The sequence below is a fragment of the Myiozetetes cayanensis genome, unplaced genomic scaffold, assembly GCF_022539395.1.
Source record: "Myiozetetes cayanensis isolate MyiCay16 unplaced genomic scaffold, myiCay2020 scf9, whole genome shotgun sequence".
Taxonomy (NCBI): domain Eukaryota; kingdom Metazoa; phylum Chordata; class Aves; order Passeriformes; family Tyrannidae; genus Myiozetetes; species Myiozetetes cayanensis.
Genome location: NW_026088185.1, coordinates 24,247,661 through 24,269,088, shown reverse-complemented (window position 1 = coordinate 24,269,088; position 21,428 = coordinate 24,247,661). Strand labels below are relative to the sequence as shown.

The 21,428-nt window shown below is 40.7% G+C and overlaps 1 protein-coding gene across 1 annotated transcript; it reads right to left on the bottom strand.

The window, feature by feature from the left end:
• Positions 1 to 386: 386 nt before the first annotated feature.
• Positions 387 to 20,902, bottom strand: ERCC3 (ERCC excision repair 3, TFIIH core complex helicase subunit). The gene is made up of 15 exons (XM_050339424.1): positions 20,811 to 20,902; positions 20,509 to 20,714; positions 19,239 to 19,475; positions 18,548 to 18,597; positions 17,104 to 17,239; positions 16,726 to 16,890; positions 15,509 to 15,713; positions 14,182 to 14,496; positions 12,842 to 13,026; positions 9,856 to 10,058; positions 7,255 to 7,351; positions 6,962 to 7,079; positions 5,681 to 5,799; positions 1,765 to 1,917; positions 387 to 1,202 (listed from the first exon to the last, which is right to left on the bottom strand). Exons 1-15 carry the CDS (start codon positions 20,827 to 20,829, stop codon positions 1,068 to 1,070), a joined length of 2,343 nt encoding a protein of 780 aa, XP_050195381.1. The 5' UTR covers positions 20,830 to 20,902; the 3' UTR covers positions 387 to 1,067.
• Between the last annotated feature and the right edge of the window lie 526 nt (positions 20,903 to 21,428).

Below are 21,428 nucleotides of genomic sequence, written 5' to 3'. Positions count from 1 at the left end.
TATACTAACTAACCTATTTTGAACAAACACATCAAGATCAATGCTCTTTCATAGGTTGTTCCTAAAGCTCTACTAACTATCAGCAAAAAAACCCCACCTCATAATACACCACCACGTAGTGTAGCTGTTACAGTATTAAGCAGATGTTATTTAAAAAGCATTCTGTAGCCACAACCAACCATCATTCCTCCTCTAATTTTCTAGAATTATATTGCAGTCTTCATTAAAAAAAACCCCCAAACTCAGGGTTTTTCCTTCACACATTCTTCCAACTGCCCTTGTTAGAAGTCAAAATGCATTTTGATTCAGTACTAACTTCTGTGGTGACACTGCACTGTTTAGCAGCTACAATGGTTTTACTGCATGGTTAATAAATAGAAAACAAATGACAAGGGAAACAGCTTTTATTTTAGCAACTTCTCAACAAGTAACAAGAAAATGAGGAAAACAGAGCACAGACTTTACCTGTATTTACTAATGCTTTCCTTGAGTTTACTTTGGAAACAGAGTCTCTCTTTCTTGTCTTCAAACTTCAAAATATTTCTGACCAATTTGTTAGAATTTTAAGACAGGTTAAGTTGTAAGTATAAATTATCTCCCAGTTTAAAAATATTACATAAAGTGCTCCTTCCAGGATTTGTTCAGCTCAATGAATGATTTTTATTTAAGCATTTAAAAAAACAGTATTTTGTTGAGCAAACACAATAATCAGATAAATAATATTTCAAACATCAGTACAAACTTCATTTACAAAACCTTTTCAGAATTCTTCTGAAAAAGGGTCTTCAGCCGATAAAAATAAAATCTATTAATTACCCTGAAAACCAGACAGGTATAACCAGGATCCAGTCACTGGATAGTACTATTCCTGCATTAAGATTTAGTTCCTTCTTTCCTTTCACATTCATCCACGAGAGAACATACACTGCTAAGTAAATATGTGGCTATACAGATGCATAAACAAAAAGTCTTTTAAAGGGCCTGTCAGAAATTTCAATTCCGTCTTTTCAGTTACGGAAGCAGGTCCACGGATCCGCAGCTTTAACAAAACGCACACGTGGAGGGTGTCACTTTCGGAAGCGTTTGAACAGCGGGTGGATGTGTTTATTTGTCGATGCCTTACTCCGTGAGGAGTGGTATTCCATGTAAACAGTGTCATCTGCTCCAGACATTGAGCTCATTGTGCCTGTTCGACGGGACACCTGCAGGTACAAGGAAAATAAGCATGTGCTGAGTGTGTGATCAGACAGACCAGCTCTAACCCTACTGACCCCCCCGGCTACTGGGCAGCACTGCCCACTGAGTGACCCCAATGACAAAAAGCCTTCCAAGTTCCTCTCTTGAAATAAAGTGGCCCTTATGCTTCTGCCCTCTGGGCATGAATCAATGAGGGCTTGATTCAAGGATCACAGTGTCCCACAAAAAAAAGTATATGGTGTGACATATTTGTATCCTGAAGTTTTTAAAAATATTTTCATTGCATGTGACTTAGGAGATATACTTGAAGATCTGTACAACAGATGTGTCATCTTCTCTTTCAAATATGATGGAGGACATGAATTCCATATCTAATTTCTTCCTAGTGCTCAAAAAGTGAATTATTTCAATGGCTAAATACTAATGCAGCTTAAAAACCAAATCTGTTCTCTGATGTTTCACAAAGATACGAGGTCATCAATGACAACATCACATGTAGAACTGGATGGAAATTAAATGGTCCAGTTCTGTCCCGTCTCTGGACATCTTTTTCAGAGAATTCATTACCTGAGCTGATTTTGAACCATATTCTCCAGCAACTACTTCCTCCTCAGCATCCAGGTCAGATGCTTGCAGGACTTTCTGGAGAAGCTGCTGCTGTTCTTCTTTGGTTGAAAATGAAAGTTCTTCTTCCTCCATGCCTGCCAGCTTTGTTATTACCTAAGAAACAGAGTACAGTGCAAGGTGAGGGCTCTTCCTCCTCACTGTTAGCTATTCAAAACCAAGACAAGGATTTCTGACTCCATATCCTGTTGGAACTGCCTTCCACTTTTATTAATGGTCTGAACAGCTCTACAGACAGCACAGATACATATAAAATCTTACTCAGTGGTGTACATACATATACATATGGCTGGAAATGATAAATACAAACCTTTGGGGGAAGAAAAAAGAAAATTAAAAAGAAAAGCTCTGGGCAAAGGATGGCAGCTAAACAAAGCACATATATTTCAGATGCATATTCAACTCACTTCAAGGTCAGCATCATGTTGTGGGCTCTTGATTTGGTTGGTTTAAGAACTAGTACTTTAACAAAAATAATCCACTAGCTTTGCAGAGACTAAGAATTTTAGCACTAAACATTTAGGAACATGGGGGGATAAACCCTAACAAATCAAGGGGTGCAATCAGTTGTTGACAGACAGTGCAGCAACCTGCAAGAGAGCATGAGCAGCAGAGCAAAAGGACCCCAACCTTTGTGTACTTATACACCAAGTAATTTGGTTTGTTCTCCTTGAAGTTCTTGTAAGAAAACTGCGGGTGCAAGGCACGTGCCATCTACTGGCAATGCAGTGTCATGGACTCCATTAACTGACAAACCTTTTCTGAAGAACTGAGAAGCTCTCAGGCTTTTGTTATAAAGCTTTACAATAGACAGCTTGCTTTCTTAACTAGAGTCATTTTGAAAATTTCACAGGAATTTTTCCTGCCTTTAAATGCATTCTGTAAACACATGTTTATACATAACAATCAGTTTTCCTACTGTTTCCAACCTCACAAGGTTTTGAAAAAGCCATTCTAATTCGCCATTGATTATCTAGTGTTTCCCCTCCTCATCTTTTCTGCTTAACTCTTGAGTCAATACAATCAGAAACTAATTACTTCAGCGGTCTGGGCTAGATCTGATCACAAAAACTAGTTAAAAAATATAAATACAGCTTAAGGTAAAACAAATCCACATTAGCTGCAAAGTAACGTTTTTTAAAAATGGGGTAGGGAAACACTAGAACGAATAATCAGTGCCATGGGCTGTTGTTAATGACAAGCTCTAATTTGATGTCTTTCTGAGGAATGTCCAAGGTTTAAGAATACATTCATGAAAACAGTCTGTGCTCCCACACGGCTAAAGGAACACTATGGTCCTTCTTTGTTTAGAAGGATATGAGCTATGATAATCTCAAAAATAAACCAAAAGGCGTCGAAAAATCAACTTTATATTGAATTAGTCTGTTTCCAGTTCTGGTTGCAAAACAGTGCTAACATGATTCATAGAATGGAAAGAATTCCCACTGCATCATTTTTTAAGCTGTCCAACAAATGCCACATTAAAAGATATCCCTAAATCTTTGATATACAGAGTTCTTCTGCTTTTGGTTTAAAATTTAGTATATCCTATATTCAGCCTCTAAATAAAAACACAATACAGTGAGTAACGAAACTGTTTAGCTAACAAAAAAACCCCACTGGTAGTCAACTTCAAGCAGTAAAATGTGTTGATAAGGCTGATATTTAAGAAGCAAAGACAAAATATGATATTTAGCAAAAAAACATTACTCCAGTACTCTTTTTGATGAAAGGCAGAGAATGGAGCTATTGAGACATGGCAAGAGAAACTAAGTCCTAAACAAAAAGTGAAAACTGTTACCCTTTTAAAGGACTAACAAATTTTTAGTAATTTAAGAACAAAAATTCTGAAGGAGAGGACATCAGCACTGAAATGACTACCTAAAGAAGAGGTAGTCTCCATATCTGGAAGAATAAGAAGGTAGACATCTGCTGGGAATGACATACACATAATTAATCCTTGCTTGGAATGAAGAAGTTTTTTCCAGCCCTACTATTCTTTGATGCCAGCTATGACTAAGTTTGGCAAACAGAAAAAAATAGACATTCCAATGTTTTGTTCCTAAACTGCAAATAAAAAAATTTGAGTACTGATCAGCTAAAATGTTGCTCCAGATACTCAGCTGGCCACTTGCACTGCTTTTTCTCCCACTTTACACCAAAGCCCCTAGGACTATGTCTTCCTTGCAAAATGAAATCCCTCTATTTTAACCTCTTGCTTAGTTCTAAAATTCCAAGCATTCGAATATAAGGGATTGCTCTAGTCTTTTGGCTATAGCCACACAGGTGCATTTGCTGTAATTAGCTGCAGCTTAGTACTCATCTGTAACTTTGTCAAAATACATTCACTACAAAACAAAACAAGGTTTTCACCTATAAAGGTTGTGACTTGTCTGTTTCAGTGTCAGGGACCCTTAAAGCTCTATATGGGCTGCTCCTTACAGAGCAGTGATTTACCCCAGCACAGCTGCAGCTCAGGGGGATGTCCCACACAGTGCCTCTTGAAGAGCCAGATATGGGAGCCTTATATTTTCTTCTTTTCCTCAGCAATGTTTCTCCTTGGGAAGCCTTCTAAGTAGAGCAATAAGCTCCGGTTTTGTAAAGGAATAAGCTCCTATACCCAAGAGTTATCATGATACTCTGCTGCCTTTAACAGCCCAACAGATGAGTATATGGGGCAGCCCATGCATTAAAAGAAAGCTAAATGAGATACTCCATGAAATCCATAAAACAGAGGAGCTTTGGTGAAATGAGATTTTATGTTTGGAGGAAGATGACATACAGCGATACATAATAAACTGAAGTACAGGGGGTGACCAATCAAGTTTGTCTGGAGAAATGAGACAGTATTCAGTCTTTCACAAAAGTGACTACAGGGGAAATTTCTGACTTTCAAGTCCTGGCTCTGTTACACTGTCAACACTGAAAATGTTCTCCATTTGGAGGATTATCTTTAAGTTGTAGGTAGGAAGATTTCTATGGTGCAGTAAGTCTCTGCCTGTCATTTTTAAAGCAATTAACATTCAACCCAGTGATTTTGGTCTTAAATTTCATTCCACACTGAGAAAACTAAAAGAGGAAGTCCAAACTCCTGGTGGTGGCTAAATAAGCACAGTCCATAGATCACAATTAGCTGAACAGTTTCTGTGAACACAGAGCCACCCTATCAACCTCTCTGCATCCTGACTGGCCTGCTGTACTACTGCAGCCTCTGAAGCACTGTGGAAATGGTGCACAAGACTAGCATGTGGAGAAAGATCTCTGGAAGATAATTGTTTAGGAATGGGTTGCTAGACACTACAGTCACCTAACTCAGGATTCCCAGAGTCAGATGTGTGAATGCAGGATGGATGAGCCATGCCTGTTGTGTTCTCTTTAGCCACTAGGAAAAAGATTTTCTCCCCATAGTGAAATCCTGGTCTGAGGCTGGGGCTCTTTGAACATTATTTGTGACTTCTGAAATTTTGGAAGTTGTCTAAATTGCTGTTGGCTACTATGACAAGAACATCCAACAACACTGCTTTGAGTACAACCAGTATGACAATGTGTAATGGGAGTCCTGCACAGATGGACGACTGAAGAGCAAAAACATCAACCAGCCATGCAAGAGACCTGCCCTTCACTCCAGTGGGTGCCTGGTTGGAAGTTACACTTACCTTTCAAGGAGTTGTACTGAGCTACTTGTATCTGCCCTCACAGACGAAATAACAACACTGGAACAGTTCTCACTTGCAAGAAAAACCTCCATTAATGCATTCCACAACCAGAATTCTCAAATATTTGATCGAATACTAACATGAATTAATATGAAAATTACATTCTTACACCCCAAGCATAATAAATGGCAGGGCCAAGTTACCTTGAAGCTGTAACCTTGATCTACAAGGAACCGTTGCCGTTTCGTTGAGTATGCCATTTCCTGAGTGTCTTGGGATACAAGAGAATAAAAAAAGGCATTGTATTCCTCTGCAACCATGCCTAGGAGACAAAATCATTCAGTGATTAGTTCCACTTGGAACAATGGAGCAAACAAAAAAGGAATAAATACTGAAAATGGGCGTTTAAATAAGTTCTCTCCACAAAAACTATTTGCAAAGTTAAGCCGCACTCAGATCTTGCTAAACTGATTAACACAGCGTAGGAACTCCTGCTCTTGTTCTTAATAATTGAGAATAGGTGAAAAAGAAAAAAAGGAAAAGGAAATGCAGACTAACACAATCACACAGGTTCTCTGAGAAGAACCTGCTGCTTTATTCTGCTAGGCAAAGTGAAAGATAAAATTATTTTGAAGTCTATTATGTAAAGAAGCAGTCACAAGCAATGCATGTCAAAAAAGCTTAATGAAGAGACAAAGGGAAAATTTTATCCATATAAACCAAAATCTGCAGTGATTTTGTATTAAAAAAATTAAGGCAAAGATACTTAGCTAAGAATTCCTAAGGCTATCTGAAGTCCAGGATGTACCAGGCTGCTTAGCATTTATTTTTTTTAACTTACAGTCCTTAAGGTCTATTCCACCAACAGTGTTGTTGTTCCAACAACACTGGATACTCTTTTAAAACCCAGGGTTTCGTTAAGACCTTGTTAATTCACTAACACGCGTTTTGTAAGCATTTTCAAACAAAGCCTCACGTGTAACATTCACAAACTGAACATAAAATCATTGTATGCAGAGCTTAAGTGTGAGTGGAAAGCGGTTTAAGAATCAGTTTTCTAAACAAAAAACTCCTTGGCATGTTTTGCAAAAACATGCTGATCCAAAAACAAATGCAATTTTTACAAGCAAGTAATCTGTTGTATCAAAAATGTGCTTTCCAGAGGGTTGCTTTTTAGAGCAATACTACGATTCTCTAAATATGATTTCATTTTGAGGAAATTATCAAGGAATGAAAAAGTGAAAGAACAGACAAAGAAAAAACCTTAATTTTCTTTCAGCTTGCTTTATTCCTTTGGAAATTTTCCCATCGCTAAGCTTTACCAACCCAGAAGATGCTTCATTTTCATTCACTGGTATATAGGCATATTCTCTTTGACTAAAACATAATCCAAGGAGGATATAAAGAAACACCACGAACATCCAGTGTCTCTGCTGCTCTAGGACATGATCCAAGGCCCAGAGCCCAGCCACCACCTCCTTTACCTTTTTTGGCTCTCAGCACTCGTCCCAGCCTTTGAGCCTCCTGCCTTCGCGACCCACCATGGGATGAGATCTGGATGAGAACGTTGGCTTCCGGCAGATCGAAGGACGTGTCACCCACCTACAGCAGAGCAACCACCTCTGAGTAGGATCTTAATTCCACATATCACCAACAAACAATATATATAAAGCACACCTTTCTTTGTGAGCTGCAATATGAAGATGTTAAATGCACACCACACATGTGTAACTTAAATAAAGTTGGCCCTGAAAACAGGTATGAGGTCCTCACTTACCTTGGAAATGAAAATAGTGTTGATTTTTGGATTGTGCTTGAAGTTTTGTAGAATTTGCATTCTTTCCCCTTGTGCAGTAGGGCCATATATATAGGGTCTGAAAAGAACAAAACATATGCAAATGACATAAATTCAAGATTTCTCACTCATCTTTTATGAGGTACCATGGTTGGGAGAACAGTACACATTTGAACAGATACAAACCCAAAATGTTTTGGTACAGCTTTCAATTTACTTTTAACTTGTTTGGCTCTTCATGGCAGCTGCCCAGTGGTTTGTAGAACTCTCTGCAGCAACCCAGTCAGCCAGAAATAAATTCTGTCACAAATGTTTTGCAATTACAATCACCAATGAAGCTGTATATAAACAGATTGAATACATTTGCTAAGCCTACATGAAAGACTGAAGGCAGCTGTTAAAATAAAGAGATTTTTTTCCTCAAATGTACTGAGTTAGCACAGTGACAGCTGCAACCTTTGCTTCCTATTTAAACACTTGAAAATCCAGGCTTCTCTATCAAGGATACACCAAGTGTCATAAACTGGCTGCTGGATGTTGTTCTGGGAAAATTATTGTTGCTTTTAAAGCTAACCTCTTGCCCCTTCTAATATCTTCTGGGCCTGAGAACAAGGTCCCAAACATTCCATGAGCAGCTCACAGTGGCATGTCACCTAAGGTTTCTAACATTTGATAATGAATCACACGGAACATTTAGTGTCTCAATCCTGAAGGCTCACACAAGCTCTCAGTCACCTACAGACTTCATGAGTAACTTGGACTACTCTGAATTTCCCAGGGTCTGGCTGTTTTGAGAGCAGAGCTGAAAAAACCAAAAAGCTAAAACCAGCAAAGCCTCCCACCCCCCTAAAAAAAATCAGACATGCAGGACAGCACATTGCTTTGTCATCTATTGCACTGCTTTTCCAAATGCTGGTTAACAAACATTTCTGAACGACAGGAATCAAGTTCTACAGTTTATATTTTGTTCACATTTCCATATATTATTTCTAACACAAGGAACCAATCTCAAAGTTTTCATTTAACATTTGATATTGCACATATATATGAATGGCAGCTGACTAAAACTCTGCACGGCACTCGCTCCTACCCGCTGGGCTGCTCTCCTCAGCACACATGTAATTCCTGCCCCACCCAAAACAACAGTTCCCTTTGCTTTAGCTGCTCACAGCAAACTACGATACAAATATCTCTGGTTAAAACAAAGACTCCCTCACCTTCATCAAGCACTGCAAGCCTCCTTTTTTGGTAACACTGACAAGCAGATAACCTGGAGCTCCATGAATGATGGGAGAAACAGAGAATTCACTCAAGAACATCGAAAGGGAGCCCCTACTATTTCTTCAACTGGTTTTCCCGCCACGCTTCTGCTGCATCTACCCTGCTTACAACTGCTGTGCTATGTAGCATCCCCCCTCCCAGCATGCCCTTTGCTGAAGGCTTTGTCTGTGGTGCACTGATCACTGCTAGGGAGATTCCAGAGGCATCATTACAGCTAATCGCTGTCCAGACAGATTAAAAAAATTATGAAAGAGACCACGAGTGTTGGAATTCATCCAGCACCATTAGCTCGGCTTGCTGTTTTGATGTCACAGCACACCAGCACCACACAGCTCTTAAACTACACTCAGAACTGATCCTGAATTTTGGAAGTTTGAAAATGGAATTTGTAAAGTGTAAGACTTCTTTGTGTTTTGCTAAAGAGTACTCCTGGAATTCCTAGACATTAAATCATACACCATCCAAATGCCCCACAGCTTCCAGCAAGCAAGACATTATTTGGGCTTGTCAAAGAAAAGATGAGGCCAACTTCTATGCTTATGTTCCCCAATAATCACTGTGCCTGATCCTGGCAAACTCTCCCTGATCATCCCTACCCAAACCCTACAAACAAGCTGATGCTGACCCCTCACTAAACTCTATTTGTACAACTTTCCATAACCGCACTCACGTTACAGGCATTTAAGGTAGCCAGAAGCTCTTAGGAGAAATATCTTCCTTTTGTTTATTAAACAATTACAACAGTTCTAGGTAGTGCACTGGTACAGCACAAATCCCAAAAAAGCTTGTCTTAGTTTTTTTTTGACAGGGTTGAAACCTTTTGACAACCTCAAGAGGAAGGTCGTGGGTCCCAAAAGATCTTCAAAGATCCAGAGTGTGCATATTTGAAAACCTATGTCTCAGAGACAGGGGAAGCTACCATCCCTTACAGAAAACAGTTCTAGTAATATTTTTAGAAGCCCCTCCTTTTTCAACTGGATGACGATGATGATGAAGATGATGATAATAACAACAGAAATAATAACAGATGGAGAAATACTGTCCTTCACAGAAATACTGGATGTAAACTCCTCTGAAACAAGTGCTAAACAGAGATTCTTTTTAAACTGTTCTACACAGAAATAATGTTGCAGTGCCAGTAAGATCCACCCAAAAATACCCCCCTGAGCTAATTTTTATACAGAAGGATTGGAATGAAAGTATTACAAGAAATATCAAAGACTACTGAAAGCTGTGAGATTGCAAGGAAATTTTCATGGACGGAGGAAAACAACAGTGCCATCATTGGCTGTGAACACTTACTTCCCAAGTCTGACTGCATATTCCTTCAGCGCAAACACATTGTCAGCAAACACGATGATTTTATCATTCCGTCGCTCATGAAATTTAATCAGGAACTGGCAGGCTCTGAATTTATTTGGGTTCATGGTGTACAGTAGTATCCTTTTCTTTGTTTTGATAGCTACATATTCTCTGTAAAATTCAGGTGACATTGGGCACCAGACCTATGATTAGAAAACACACACACATAAAATAACCCTCTGTTATTTACTCACTTTATTCCAGTGGGAATAGGAAAGATATTGGGATGATAATGGATTAGGACTTTCTGTATAGCGCAGAGTGCAGGTTTTAACACAGTAATTTCTGTACCAAAATGAAAGCAATCAGCTGGTGTAGTCTCTAGCACTGCCAAAATCTGTTTAACCTCATCAACATTTCAGCCTTCCCAAATGCTTTGGGATTGAGACCCATGACAGAAACAGGCAGTGGGACTGGAACGAGACTGAAAGATAGTTCCTTTATGTTTCATACTTATGTAATCGAGAGAGCGTTACTACTTGTTTGAGAGCAATCAAAGTAATGAACTGTCTGTATAATCTCCCTGTCATGGAAGTCAAAGCTTTTTCCATAAAGATTAACTTTTTTCCATATGCTGAAAGCTAAGACACATTTAGTCTCCATTACAGAACAAATTTACCAATCTTTTTTCATATACCGACAAAGGAGTGACCTTTATTTTAACAGCTAGGGTCTAGAACTTCCAAAACACTAGGAGTGATTAGAAGTGTTCAACAGACTTCCCTAAGCAATTAATTTATTATGTAAATAACTATCATAGTACTCCACAAATCTAGGCTTATTTTTTTACTGTAGCATGAAAATAGAAGAAATTATGAAGTTTAAAAGATTATGGCAATGAAATTACACTATCAATAGTATACAATGACACGATCCATAGGGCATATAATTTAGAAAACATTCACTCTGCTGTACATGGGTTATTCTCCCATATCCATTCTAACAAAATACTGCAGAGAAAAGCCTCTTTAATAATGACCATTCCGCTGAGAAAGTTAAGTGAAAATTTACAGTTTCTTTAAATATGAATTGTTCTGTACTGTTAATAACTAATTTTTTGTTTCAAAACATTTTTTCCAGTGAGTTAAATGCTAGATTATGCTTTTTTCATTCCTTGACTACATTAAAAACAAACTTATGCACTGAATAGGCTCTGTTATCATGTGTTGTCTGTATGAAAGACTTTAAATTCTTGAATCAGAAGAGAATGACATCAAAGCAACAATGAGATATGAGTACTGAATATTTGACTGCAGTAAAAAATTTCATCTGTTGCTCATGCCTCTGACTACATGGCAAATCCAACATATTTTGAATTTGCATCTTCTTCTGGATTCGAAAATGGGTAAGATCTGGCCTTTCCTGGCTGTGGAGAACAAGCCAAGTCGAGTAAAGATGCTACTGCTCAACAACACATCAAGAAAATCTGAACAAATATACAGTGCAGTTATGCATGTATTGGACTTGTTATTTATCAGCCATCAATATTGGGGGTTTTTTATCATTTGCTTTTTTGGTAGTGCCATCCAATGTCAGCTCAAAATATTGGCCTAAAGAATATAAACTTGCAGAATTTTCCCATTATTCAAAACAAAACGCAGCCCATGTTTCACAATTCTGCTCACGAGGCAAAACTACCCGAAGTGCCTAAATGGGTAACTCTGAATTTGAGGACTGGTTGCTCTCCCTTCAACCCTGTTATCTTCTAGGTGCCCTTCACTTGCTTTCTGCAAGCTCAAAACAGTGGGTTTTTTTCCTTCTGCAGCCTCCACTTTGGACAGTGTTCAAAAACAGCTGACCTGCATCTGCATCTTTTATTCCAGTACCAGAGCTAGGAAGAATTGCATGAAATTAGCAAGACAGGCTTAAAATAAACCACAAGAATAGTAACAATAACAACAACAAGACAAAAAAACCAAAACAACAAAACAAACCAACACGAAAATCCCCCCAAATAATGGGGAAAAAAATCCCCCCAAAACCCAAAGAAATAAGAAACAGTTATGAAAGTACCATAGCACATTGTAGTTGCTAAAACTTTCATTTAGTGAGAATCAGGACAAGTTCATCAAAAAGAAATCTCCTGATACTTACACAGAAACCATGTACAGCTCATAAATAATGGAGAGCTTGGAGAAATGACAGGAAAAGTAACACATTTGCCCTATTTTTATACTCCTCCCTGACATTAAGTCAGACTTTTAATCTGACCCAGAAATTACTTTAACATTCTAATGTGCCTGTGGGAAAGACTTCCGATTCTCTGATACCAGATTTTCATCTCACCCATATGCTGGAAAGAACAGAGTTCACAACATTATATGCAAAAGAAATGGTGAGATCCAGTCCTATGTTTTGAAGTTTCACCCTCATACGTTCAGGTTTGAAATAAGCAGGTGTTATGTTTTTTAAAATTTCTACTATCCTTCTTTGTTTTAAGAGTCGCAAGAATTTTTCTCAACAACTACAGACTGTCTGCCAGGTGCTGTCTCCAGAAGGCAGGTTCCAGCACAGCACCTGATGTTACGCTCATCATAACACGAGGTTAAGCTACCGCAGAGAACTGAGTTTAAGATGCAAAGTCAAATCAGAGAACATGAACGTCAACTGCATCGAACCAGGTCTACAGCAGTGCACTGTTCACATTTCCAAATGCTTACTGCAACACAGCTGATCAAGCACCACAATCCCCACTAACAGAAAGAGTGCTGAAATCACTCCAAAGAACAGGTAGCTACTGGATTTGTCACATGTTCATATTGACCAGCAACAGCCTTGCCTAAGATACAAAGTAAGTGAAAAGTCATATGAGTAGCTGTTTTTCCCAGTTAAATACTTACAATTTTATACATCTTCCTTAGAAAAATAACAAAAAGTTATCAGCATACTAAATAAACACTAGAAGTACCAAAAAGCAGAGCATCACCTCAGCACACTGGACTTTAGCAATGTAGCCACTGTTCTGCAGCTCCATCCAGTTGGCTTCATAGAGCTTTGGTCCAATCAGGAAGTTCAGGTCAACAATTTTATCATCTTCTCTGACCAGGGTAGCAGTCAGCCCCAGTTTACAGTGAGCTTGTACAATAGTGAGCACACGTCTGAACATTTTTGCTAAGAAATGCAAGACAAAGTTTTTTTACTTTCCTGAATGGTTTTAGAAGACAAATACTGCAACTTAAAAAAACACTTTCATCAACTCCTGAGCACAGAGCAAGCACAGCATTGGGTAAATGTACCCCATTTTACATACACTCCTAACAAATCTGTGTTACAGCAAAACTACACACTGCTTGCACCCTTAGTTTGCATTGTCAGTGTACTGAAAATCCACGTAAACCTGAAATCTGTATTATTTCACATCCCCCAAAAGAAAATTAATATATTCAGAAGTAACATGGCTTAATTTATGTCTATGTTATTTCCTAGAAAGAATTATGGCACAAGGACTCTTGGCTGACTGCCAAGGACTTGTAGGATATGGCAGAACTACTCATCTTTCATATTGCTAGAGATCACAGAGGAGGTGCTATATCTTCATTTTTATGAAACCAAGAGAGAACAAAAGTGACAGAACAGCACCAGCACTGTGCTACTTTAATAAAATGGCAGTTAGTCATCAAGGTCTACTTCTGAAATCTATTATTTCTGTAGACACCCAATTATATTCAAATGAGACTAAGGTAGAGCAGCTAAGAGAATCCTGGGTGGTATTTTTAGCCAGGATTATTCTACAGACACTTTAATACTACATTATTGCTTTCCAGTAGTATTAATCTCAATTACATAGTAATTTTAAAGACAACAGCTCTTTCTGGATCGTAATCACTATAGTTATTCATACTGTATTGAGCAGAAATAGATATTAAAGCTAGCCTGCAGTGCCACTGCATCTCAGAAGAAAATCAGGCAGATTAATTCCTCTCCTGTTCAAATACAGTAAAATTATACAAATGTAATTCATCTATTTTAAGAGCACTTATTTCAACCCATACAGAACTTGTACTTTACACTGCCATTATAGAAAACAAGGTGTCCAATTTGAAGGATTTCAGAAAACTAACCGTCAGCTAAACTGCATAGTATCAGGGGAAAGAAAAAAAAAGAAAAAATAAATAGAATGAGGCAGTTTACCTGTCTCAAAACCTAAGGATGGGTTTACTCACTACCTGAACCACAAGCAAAGCAGCAAAACCCCACCACTTCTGAAAGAGTAGAGTGACATTAACATGGTACGTAACACAAAAGGTTTGCATGCCCTTTCCTTACCAGGAATAGTGTGTACTTCATCAAGTATCATAAGGCCCCACTCTTGACTTTTAAGCCACTCCATTACTCTTTCTGCTTCCCAGGACCTTTTTGTCGTGTGCCCCAACATGGAATATGTGCTGATAGCAACAGAACAGCCAATGGGCTTGTCTTTGGCATCAGAGGTGAAACGACAGATCTGGCTGTCATCGATGGTGGACCACATCTTGAACTGGGCCTTCCACTGCTCCACGGACACTGCAGAATTCCCGAGCACCAGGCACCGCTTGCGGACAGTACATGCAGCTGTCACTCCAACCAGAGACTTGCCAGCACCTGCAGGGCAAGAGGAGTGACATTCCTTAGTCATCTCTCAGGTAGAGAGCAGGAGGAAAACAAAAAAAAGAGCAGAGGAGAACTGTGAGAGGATATGAAATCATGCAAGGACAAGTTCTTTGCTGTCTCTTTGCTGCAACAGTCTTAAAGAAATGGAGTATTTGCTTCTAAAAGAAACAGGTGGGTTGTCTACTGGACACGTAACTGCATTTTCTCAAGAAAATAAATGTAAACAATGGTTTTGACAATTAGAAGCAATCATTTTTAATGTTTTTTAATTTCAAAAGCATGTTCAATTACAGGTGGCTACAGAAAGCTTCCCCAGGGTGATCTAGTCCTCTGTTCCTCCTAGTTATGTGCATTCTCCCAAAAGTAAGTCCTTAGATCTTCCCATTCCTCCTTATCACTTCTTCTTGAACACTGTCTCAGGCCCTCACCATACCTCCATTGTGCCTCCTCCACCCTCAATACCACAGGCACTTGCACAGTCTCCTGTTCTCTCCTTTTCCATTGCTTCCCATAGGTTGTCCCAGTCTGCACATTCCTCATTTCTACCTCAATTTCCTCTGCCCAGAACTTGTGCACATGAGCTCTTTTCTTCCTCAGAACCCTCACTGCCTTATGCCACATTTGCATTCCAGGCTCCCCCCAGTCTCCCTATTCCCAGCCAAGGAACAAATGATGCCAATGTAAAGCCAAGAGCTTTACATTTCACTGGCAGATGAGCAGAGCTGACAGAGGGTGCAGTGAAAGCATGAAAGCATGGTACCTGAAGGTACCATGACCACCCACCAGCTTCACAGTCCCTGCAGGGACACGAACACAGCTCTGTTAACTGGCTCTCCCTCAGTACAGCCTTGCCACCTGCTCCTAAAACCCTACAGGACTCTGCACACTGGTACCAGAACAGTCCCTGTTGCTGTGTGAAATCCAAGCAGATATCACATTTGGAATTTCCTTTACCAAAGGTAAATAAAGAATAAAACTCCTAAGCACCAACACAGAAACTTACCACACGGCAAGACAATAACACCAGACCTGGCTCGCCCATTTCCAAACATCTTCCTTAGGCTTTTCTCTTGATAGGGCCTGAGGACAGCAGTAGGTTTCAGATCTATATTAATATCAGGATTCACAGAATCATTTCTGAAATCATATTCTGCCAGCAAGGGGTATTCCAAATGGATACAACGCTTCTGAAGTTCTTCAATCATCTCCTGAAGAGGAAAGAAAGTTTCAGATGGTAAATTCTCCATATTTGAATTAATTCTTTTATTTTTTTCCCTAGAAACAACTAGATGATATAGCACCAAGTGAAGTTATATCTATTTTTTATGCTTACGAAGTCTGCAAGAGTTAAGGTTTATTCCAGAAACTTTATCTGTGATCAGCCCTGCCCCCTCAAACATTTTAAACAATAGTCATTATTAGAGAGGGCTTTTTAGGCAGATAGAAGAGCATAATACATTCATCTCAGATGTGTTGCTTATCTGGTAATGACTAAACTACACCCTGAAGTCCTACAATGAGCTCAGTAACAGACACAAAGGGTTCTGTGTGTTACACAGAAGGACCTACTAAAGCTGCACATCTGTTATCTTGAAAACCTCCATACCCTGGTATGGAAGTTATTCCACCACAATGACAGGCTGAGTCAATCACCCAGACGTTGTTGTTTTGGTTTGAGTGTTTTTAAAATAAACAGAACAGCTACTAAATTATCTTCTTTTATAAATTCTTTTCTTCCCAGTAAAGTATCATTAGAATCATCAAGTCCAAAACCAACTTAGGAAATCCTACAAAAGCTCTCTGAAGGTTAAGCAAGGACTGTGCTCCAATGTCCAGCTCTCCTTCTTAAGTGGTGAACTTGGAACCACCAAGAGTTCCTTCTGCAAACATGAATCACAAAACCTTTCTGAAAGCAGCCCTCCACTGAATTCTTGCTTGTCTTGTGCACAGTAACGCTCAGCCCATGTGACAGGAACCTCCCTCAGCCCCTGAGCCTCTCTGGCCTGTGAGCACTATGCAGGCAGCAGAGGAACAACACCCAGCCTGCCATCCCCCCCACCCCCACCCCGTAGGAAGATTCTAAGGTTTTGGAAGGCAAAAGGAAAGAAATGTTAATGACTCCCAGTGATCTCCCCTAGCAAACAAAGGGCCACAGCACTTCCCATTCAGTTCTCATGCTTACATTCCCCAAAGCTACAAATGCAGACTAAAATACTATACCTGCTTGACTTCAAAAGACACTGTCTGTGTTTCCTCCTCCTCCTCCTCATCTTTGTCCATCTGTTCGTAAAACTCAAATAAGTCAGCTGGGACATCTGGCTTATTCTGAGTATCTGCTCCCTGTGATGTTGACGGACCAAGGCCACCTTCGCTGGATTTGGCAATCTGAAACAGATGGACACGAATTTTCACCAAGGGTTTCATTAGAGACTTACTCTAGCCTCCCCTCCCTCACAAATTTATGCTCATTAAAGAGCCACAGATTATTGCTGGTAGAACCAAGCTGATACAACGAACAAACAATAACCACTCAAGTCTACCCAAGAGTTTATCTACCTTGATCTCACTGCAGTAGTTTTAGAACATGCCCAAACATACCGCTGATTTACTCGTGAATGTCTCCGTAATGAGCTCTGTTTCTTCACCCTCCGCATTTCTCAGGCGACAGTCTTTAATTACATGGTCTTGCAGAAGCTGCTGAATGACATCAGGGTGGGTACTTTCCACAAAATACCTAAAATTAAAGAACAAAGAAAAACATTTTTATGAACTAATCAATTGAATAACTCATAGGAAGAGTGGCAAAGATGCTTAAATACACAGCTTTCCCAGATGCACTCTTAAGCATCCAATCTTGGCGTGCTAATTTAAGAACAGAGGCATTATGGTAACTAAAATTTTTTTAAAGATGCCTCATACCAAAAGCATCATGTACTTTGCAGCTATCCATCTTGCTCAAACGTTCTCTAATATAAGTGGGAAAACTCCAGCAGAATTACCCAGAGCTCTCACGTGTCTTATTTGTGACTCTGACACAAGCCAATTTTTTTGACACTGAACTAAGTTTGTGAAAACACTGGATGTGATGTTTTAAAGTCCTGTTTACAGCACCAAAAAAGTCCAAAAGACAAAAATTCAAAACTTCCAAAACACAAACCACCAAAAAGTTTAAAACTAGTGCATCCTGGAGAATCATCACTAATGACGCTGGTTTGAGATCATAGTTAAAATATGAGCCAAGAGAAACTTAAGTGGCACGAGAGAAATCTTTTTCTCAGAAATGAAAAAGCTTCCCAGTAATACCAGTGCTAGTTCTACCCAAAGCAGCAGGTTCAAAAAAGCAGCAGCACAAGCAGAGCATTAGATTATAGTCCCGAGGTTTATTCATGGCTGTCAGACCACAGAGAACTTGGGAAAAGAAATAAAAGGTGAAAGAGGAAACACTGGCAAGACACAGACATGGGTTTCAGGTTCCTGCTGTCTCCTTCCTTTCCCTCCCTATTGCAGAACCACAGGTTTAGATACATGAGCTGACCTCTCGAGGTCTCTTCCAGCACTGTCCTCTAGGTTTAAAACAAATCAGATTCAACCCAGTCACAAGCACCCACCTCTTGCCAGTGAATTTGCTTATCCTTCCTGAGTAACGGATTAAAAGTCAGAATACACAAGACTGCAGGACAGCTGTGAAAAACTTGTCTAACCAGGCTCACGTAAATTAGGAAGGAAAGAATGAAACAACGATCTGAAAACCTCAAGGACATATTGCAAGTCCAAGCAACGAAGAAACAAGATAGAATATCAAATTTGCAGCCTACTTAAAAAAATGTAACAATAACCAGCACCAGCTCAGGACACCCAAACTGAATTTGTTGGCTAATGTATTAAATACTTCCAGCAGCTGTAAAAGTGGTCCTGTAAGGAGAGCTGCTACACTCATCTGGGAGCTGTGAGACTCAAGAGCTACTCAAGAGCACTCACTCACGCACTGGTCTGTGTTTGGAGGGCTTCCTCTGGCACAAGAGTTATGGTAGAAGCCACTTACCTGTTATGTTTCAGAACCAGCTTCACCTTCCCATAGCTGACAGTACACAGCTACAAACAAACACAGCAGTCATTAGGAACACGCAAAAGAGCAATTCCACGTTTGGGACCAAATGCTGCAATGGGTTTAGGGCTTTGTGGGGAAGCATACTACCACAAAACATTTACTTGCAATGCTGTTCTGACTATGGAACAAACTGAAAAGGTATTTTCAGAAGACACTCACATCATCTCATGCAGGAAATCAGTCACAGGTACTCAGTTTTTATACCTAATTCCAATCGGATACCAAGACTTCAAGAACATAGTTGCAGGATAAGGCAGGCTATGTCTTATAGTGCCCAGCTATTCTAGACTGCTTCCCACAATCATAATCTTCCTCTAGAGCAAATCTGAGGAAGCTCCCCCACGTACAATTCTAACTGGCTGAAAGTATCTACACAGACACTTGGTTGTATTTTTTTGTAAAAAGGTATAAACCCCACACAGGATATATTATAGAAATAGTGTATATGCAACAATATACTATAGAGAAGACAAAAGATAAAATAATGATCTCTTGAAACTGTGACAGAATAAAACTTAAAAACAACGAATAATTAAAAAATAATAAATCAATTAGGCAGAGGCAGAAGGAAAGGATTTCATTACTACCAACGGATGTATTTCCAATGCCAATAAAATAGCCTTACCTTGATAAACTGAATTATTCCATCCGGGACACCAGTCTTGCTCAGTTTTTGCAAATACTCGGTGATATCACTTGTCTGTAAACCGACACTGACTGCAGCATACAGAGAGTAAGCAGTCAGCTTGTACTCGTGAATGTGGGTAGGTCTGCACACGGGCTCAGCAATGGCAACCAGAAAGTCCTGTGCATATTTGTAAACTGGAGAAAACGCTTCCAGAAAAATATGGCCATCGGGAGCCTGCAGAAATAATAAGAAATGCTCAGGGCACAGCAGTACTGGTTGAATGAATCAGGGATTTATGACATAGTAACAATTTGCTATTTAGGTGGTACAACACTACTGAGTTTCAAAAAAAGGGTTTGCCTTAATGAATTTACAAGAAGACAGGAGATGCAGAAACATATACCTTTTGTCTTCTGAAAGGGTCTAGACGTTGATTTGCCCATGTCCCTTCCATGGTACTAAGAATAAACCACACCCAGATTGATAAAGCTTTTCCCAGCTGACACATTGGGGTATTGGTCCTTTCTTAATCCTAAACAAATGGCTTGAGCAGATGCAAGCTTCCAGCCCCATTCCCCTGAAACAAAACTCCTCTCACTCATTTTACAGTGAATGAGTGGAGGGGTAAAGGAGGCACTTAGGTATCACAGCACTTGGTAACAGGCACTCTGCAGTCGCTAGCAAGGCAACCACCTCTTCTCTAGATGCTGCACTACTGGCCAGACTTTGGGCTGCTTTGCTAAGATCACTTTCAGAACAGAGAAAACAAACAGCACCAGTTACGGAAGCCAAGACCAGCCTGTCTTAAAGCTGTTTGACACATACAAATCCCGTCGCTGCATCACTGCAACAGTAAGTCCCACTCGTGTCATCAGCCAACGCGCCTCTACGGGCTGTTCTACAGCCCACCCGGAGACGTCTGGCTTTAGGTGCTCCACGGCAACCCCGCGGAAAGGGGGGCCCGGCAGCGGGGCCCTGCCTGGAGGCTGCTGGGGTGGGAGCAATCCCCTGGGCATTCCCGGGGCTCCCATCCCGGGTGTCCCCGCACAGGCTCCGCAGGGCAAACCCCGCTTTCAGCGCCCCGAGGCCACCCGGGGATCTCCCCCGCCACATCCCAGCCTGTCCGGGGCGTCCCCGCCCGGCCCCGCAGCGGCCCCGGCTCCTCCATGGGCGAAACCCCCGGACCCTGCCCTGTCCTGCACTGACCCCGCCACGGGCCCGGCTCCCAGCGCGTCCCGACCCGGGCATCGCTGCCCCCCGCACGCACCACCCAGAGGGGCCGCGAGTGGTGATCGGCCTTCAGGGGCATCTGCAGCCGGTAGTCCTTGGCCCCGTACTCGTCCACCTTGGTGCCGCTCTCCTCCACCTGCTTGCCCGCCGCCGACGGCACAGCCTCCTGCGGCTCCTTCCCGGTACCTTCATCCTCCTCGTCTTCGTCATCGTCGTAATGGCGCTTCTTGGACTTCTTCTTATCTGGGAGCAGAGCGGGAGCTGTGACGAGCCCCCCTTAAGGGCCCCCCCCAAAAGGGTCCCCGCGCCCCCATCCCGGCCCGGCCCGGCCCCGCTCACCCCGCTCCTTCCTGCCCATGGCCGCCGCGCGCCGCGCTGCGCCCGCCCGCGCGTCACTTCCGCACGGCCCAGGGAGGGGCGGGGCGAGCCGCCATCGATTTTATGTTCCTGGGGCCGCCCCCGCCGCGGGGGGGACGCGCGGGGGCAGCCTCGGATCAGGGAAAGGTAAAAAAAATTAAATAATTAAGAATTAATAAATTAAATAGAGGCTTTCGCAAAGCGCATTGTGAATAACAATACAAAGGGCAACTCGAAATTGAGGTACGAGGGTGACATGGCGCAGTGTTCTGAAGTACCGAGTTCTTAAAAGAGAAATCACACTGTTGTCCCTACAGAGTGTTTTAATATATTTCTAAGTACAATTCGTGTCTGATTTTGGAAATACAAATACATTTCGAATGGTTAAAAACAAAAATTAAAAAAATATTTTGAACATCAGCCAGCTGAAAATATATTTATCTAGTAAATCATCTCTCAAAGCTTTTATATATTTAATTATTCTAACTAAACATAGTACCCTTAAAAAACAAGTTCATAAAAATGTAGAAATGAAACTGTGGAATAAGATTACTGGGATATATACACACACATTCAATGCATACACAGAATTACAAGGGG

What these genes read in the sequence shown, in the direction of transcription:
- ERCC3 (XM_050339424.1), bottom strand. An exon ending in CTAAAGTCCAGTGTGCTGAG is followed by an intron (nt 10,059 to 12,841) that starts GTGATGCTCTGC and finishes TTCTAATCATAG; the next exon opens with GTCTGGTGCCCAATGTCACC. An exon ending in AGTGCTGAGAGCCAAAAAAG is followed by an intron (nt 5,800 to 6,961) that starts GTAAAGGAGGTG and finishes TTTGTCTCCTAG; the next exon opens with GCATGGTTGCAGAGGAATAC.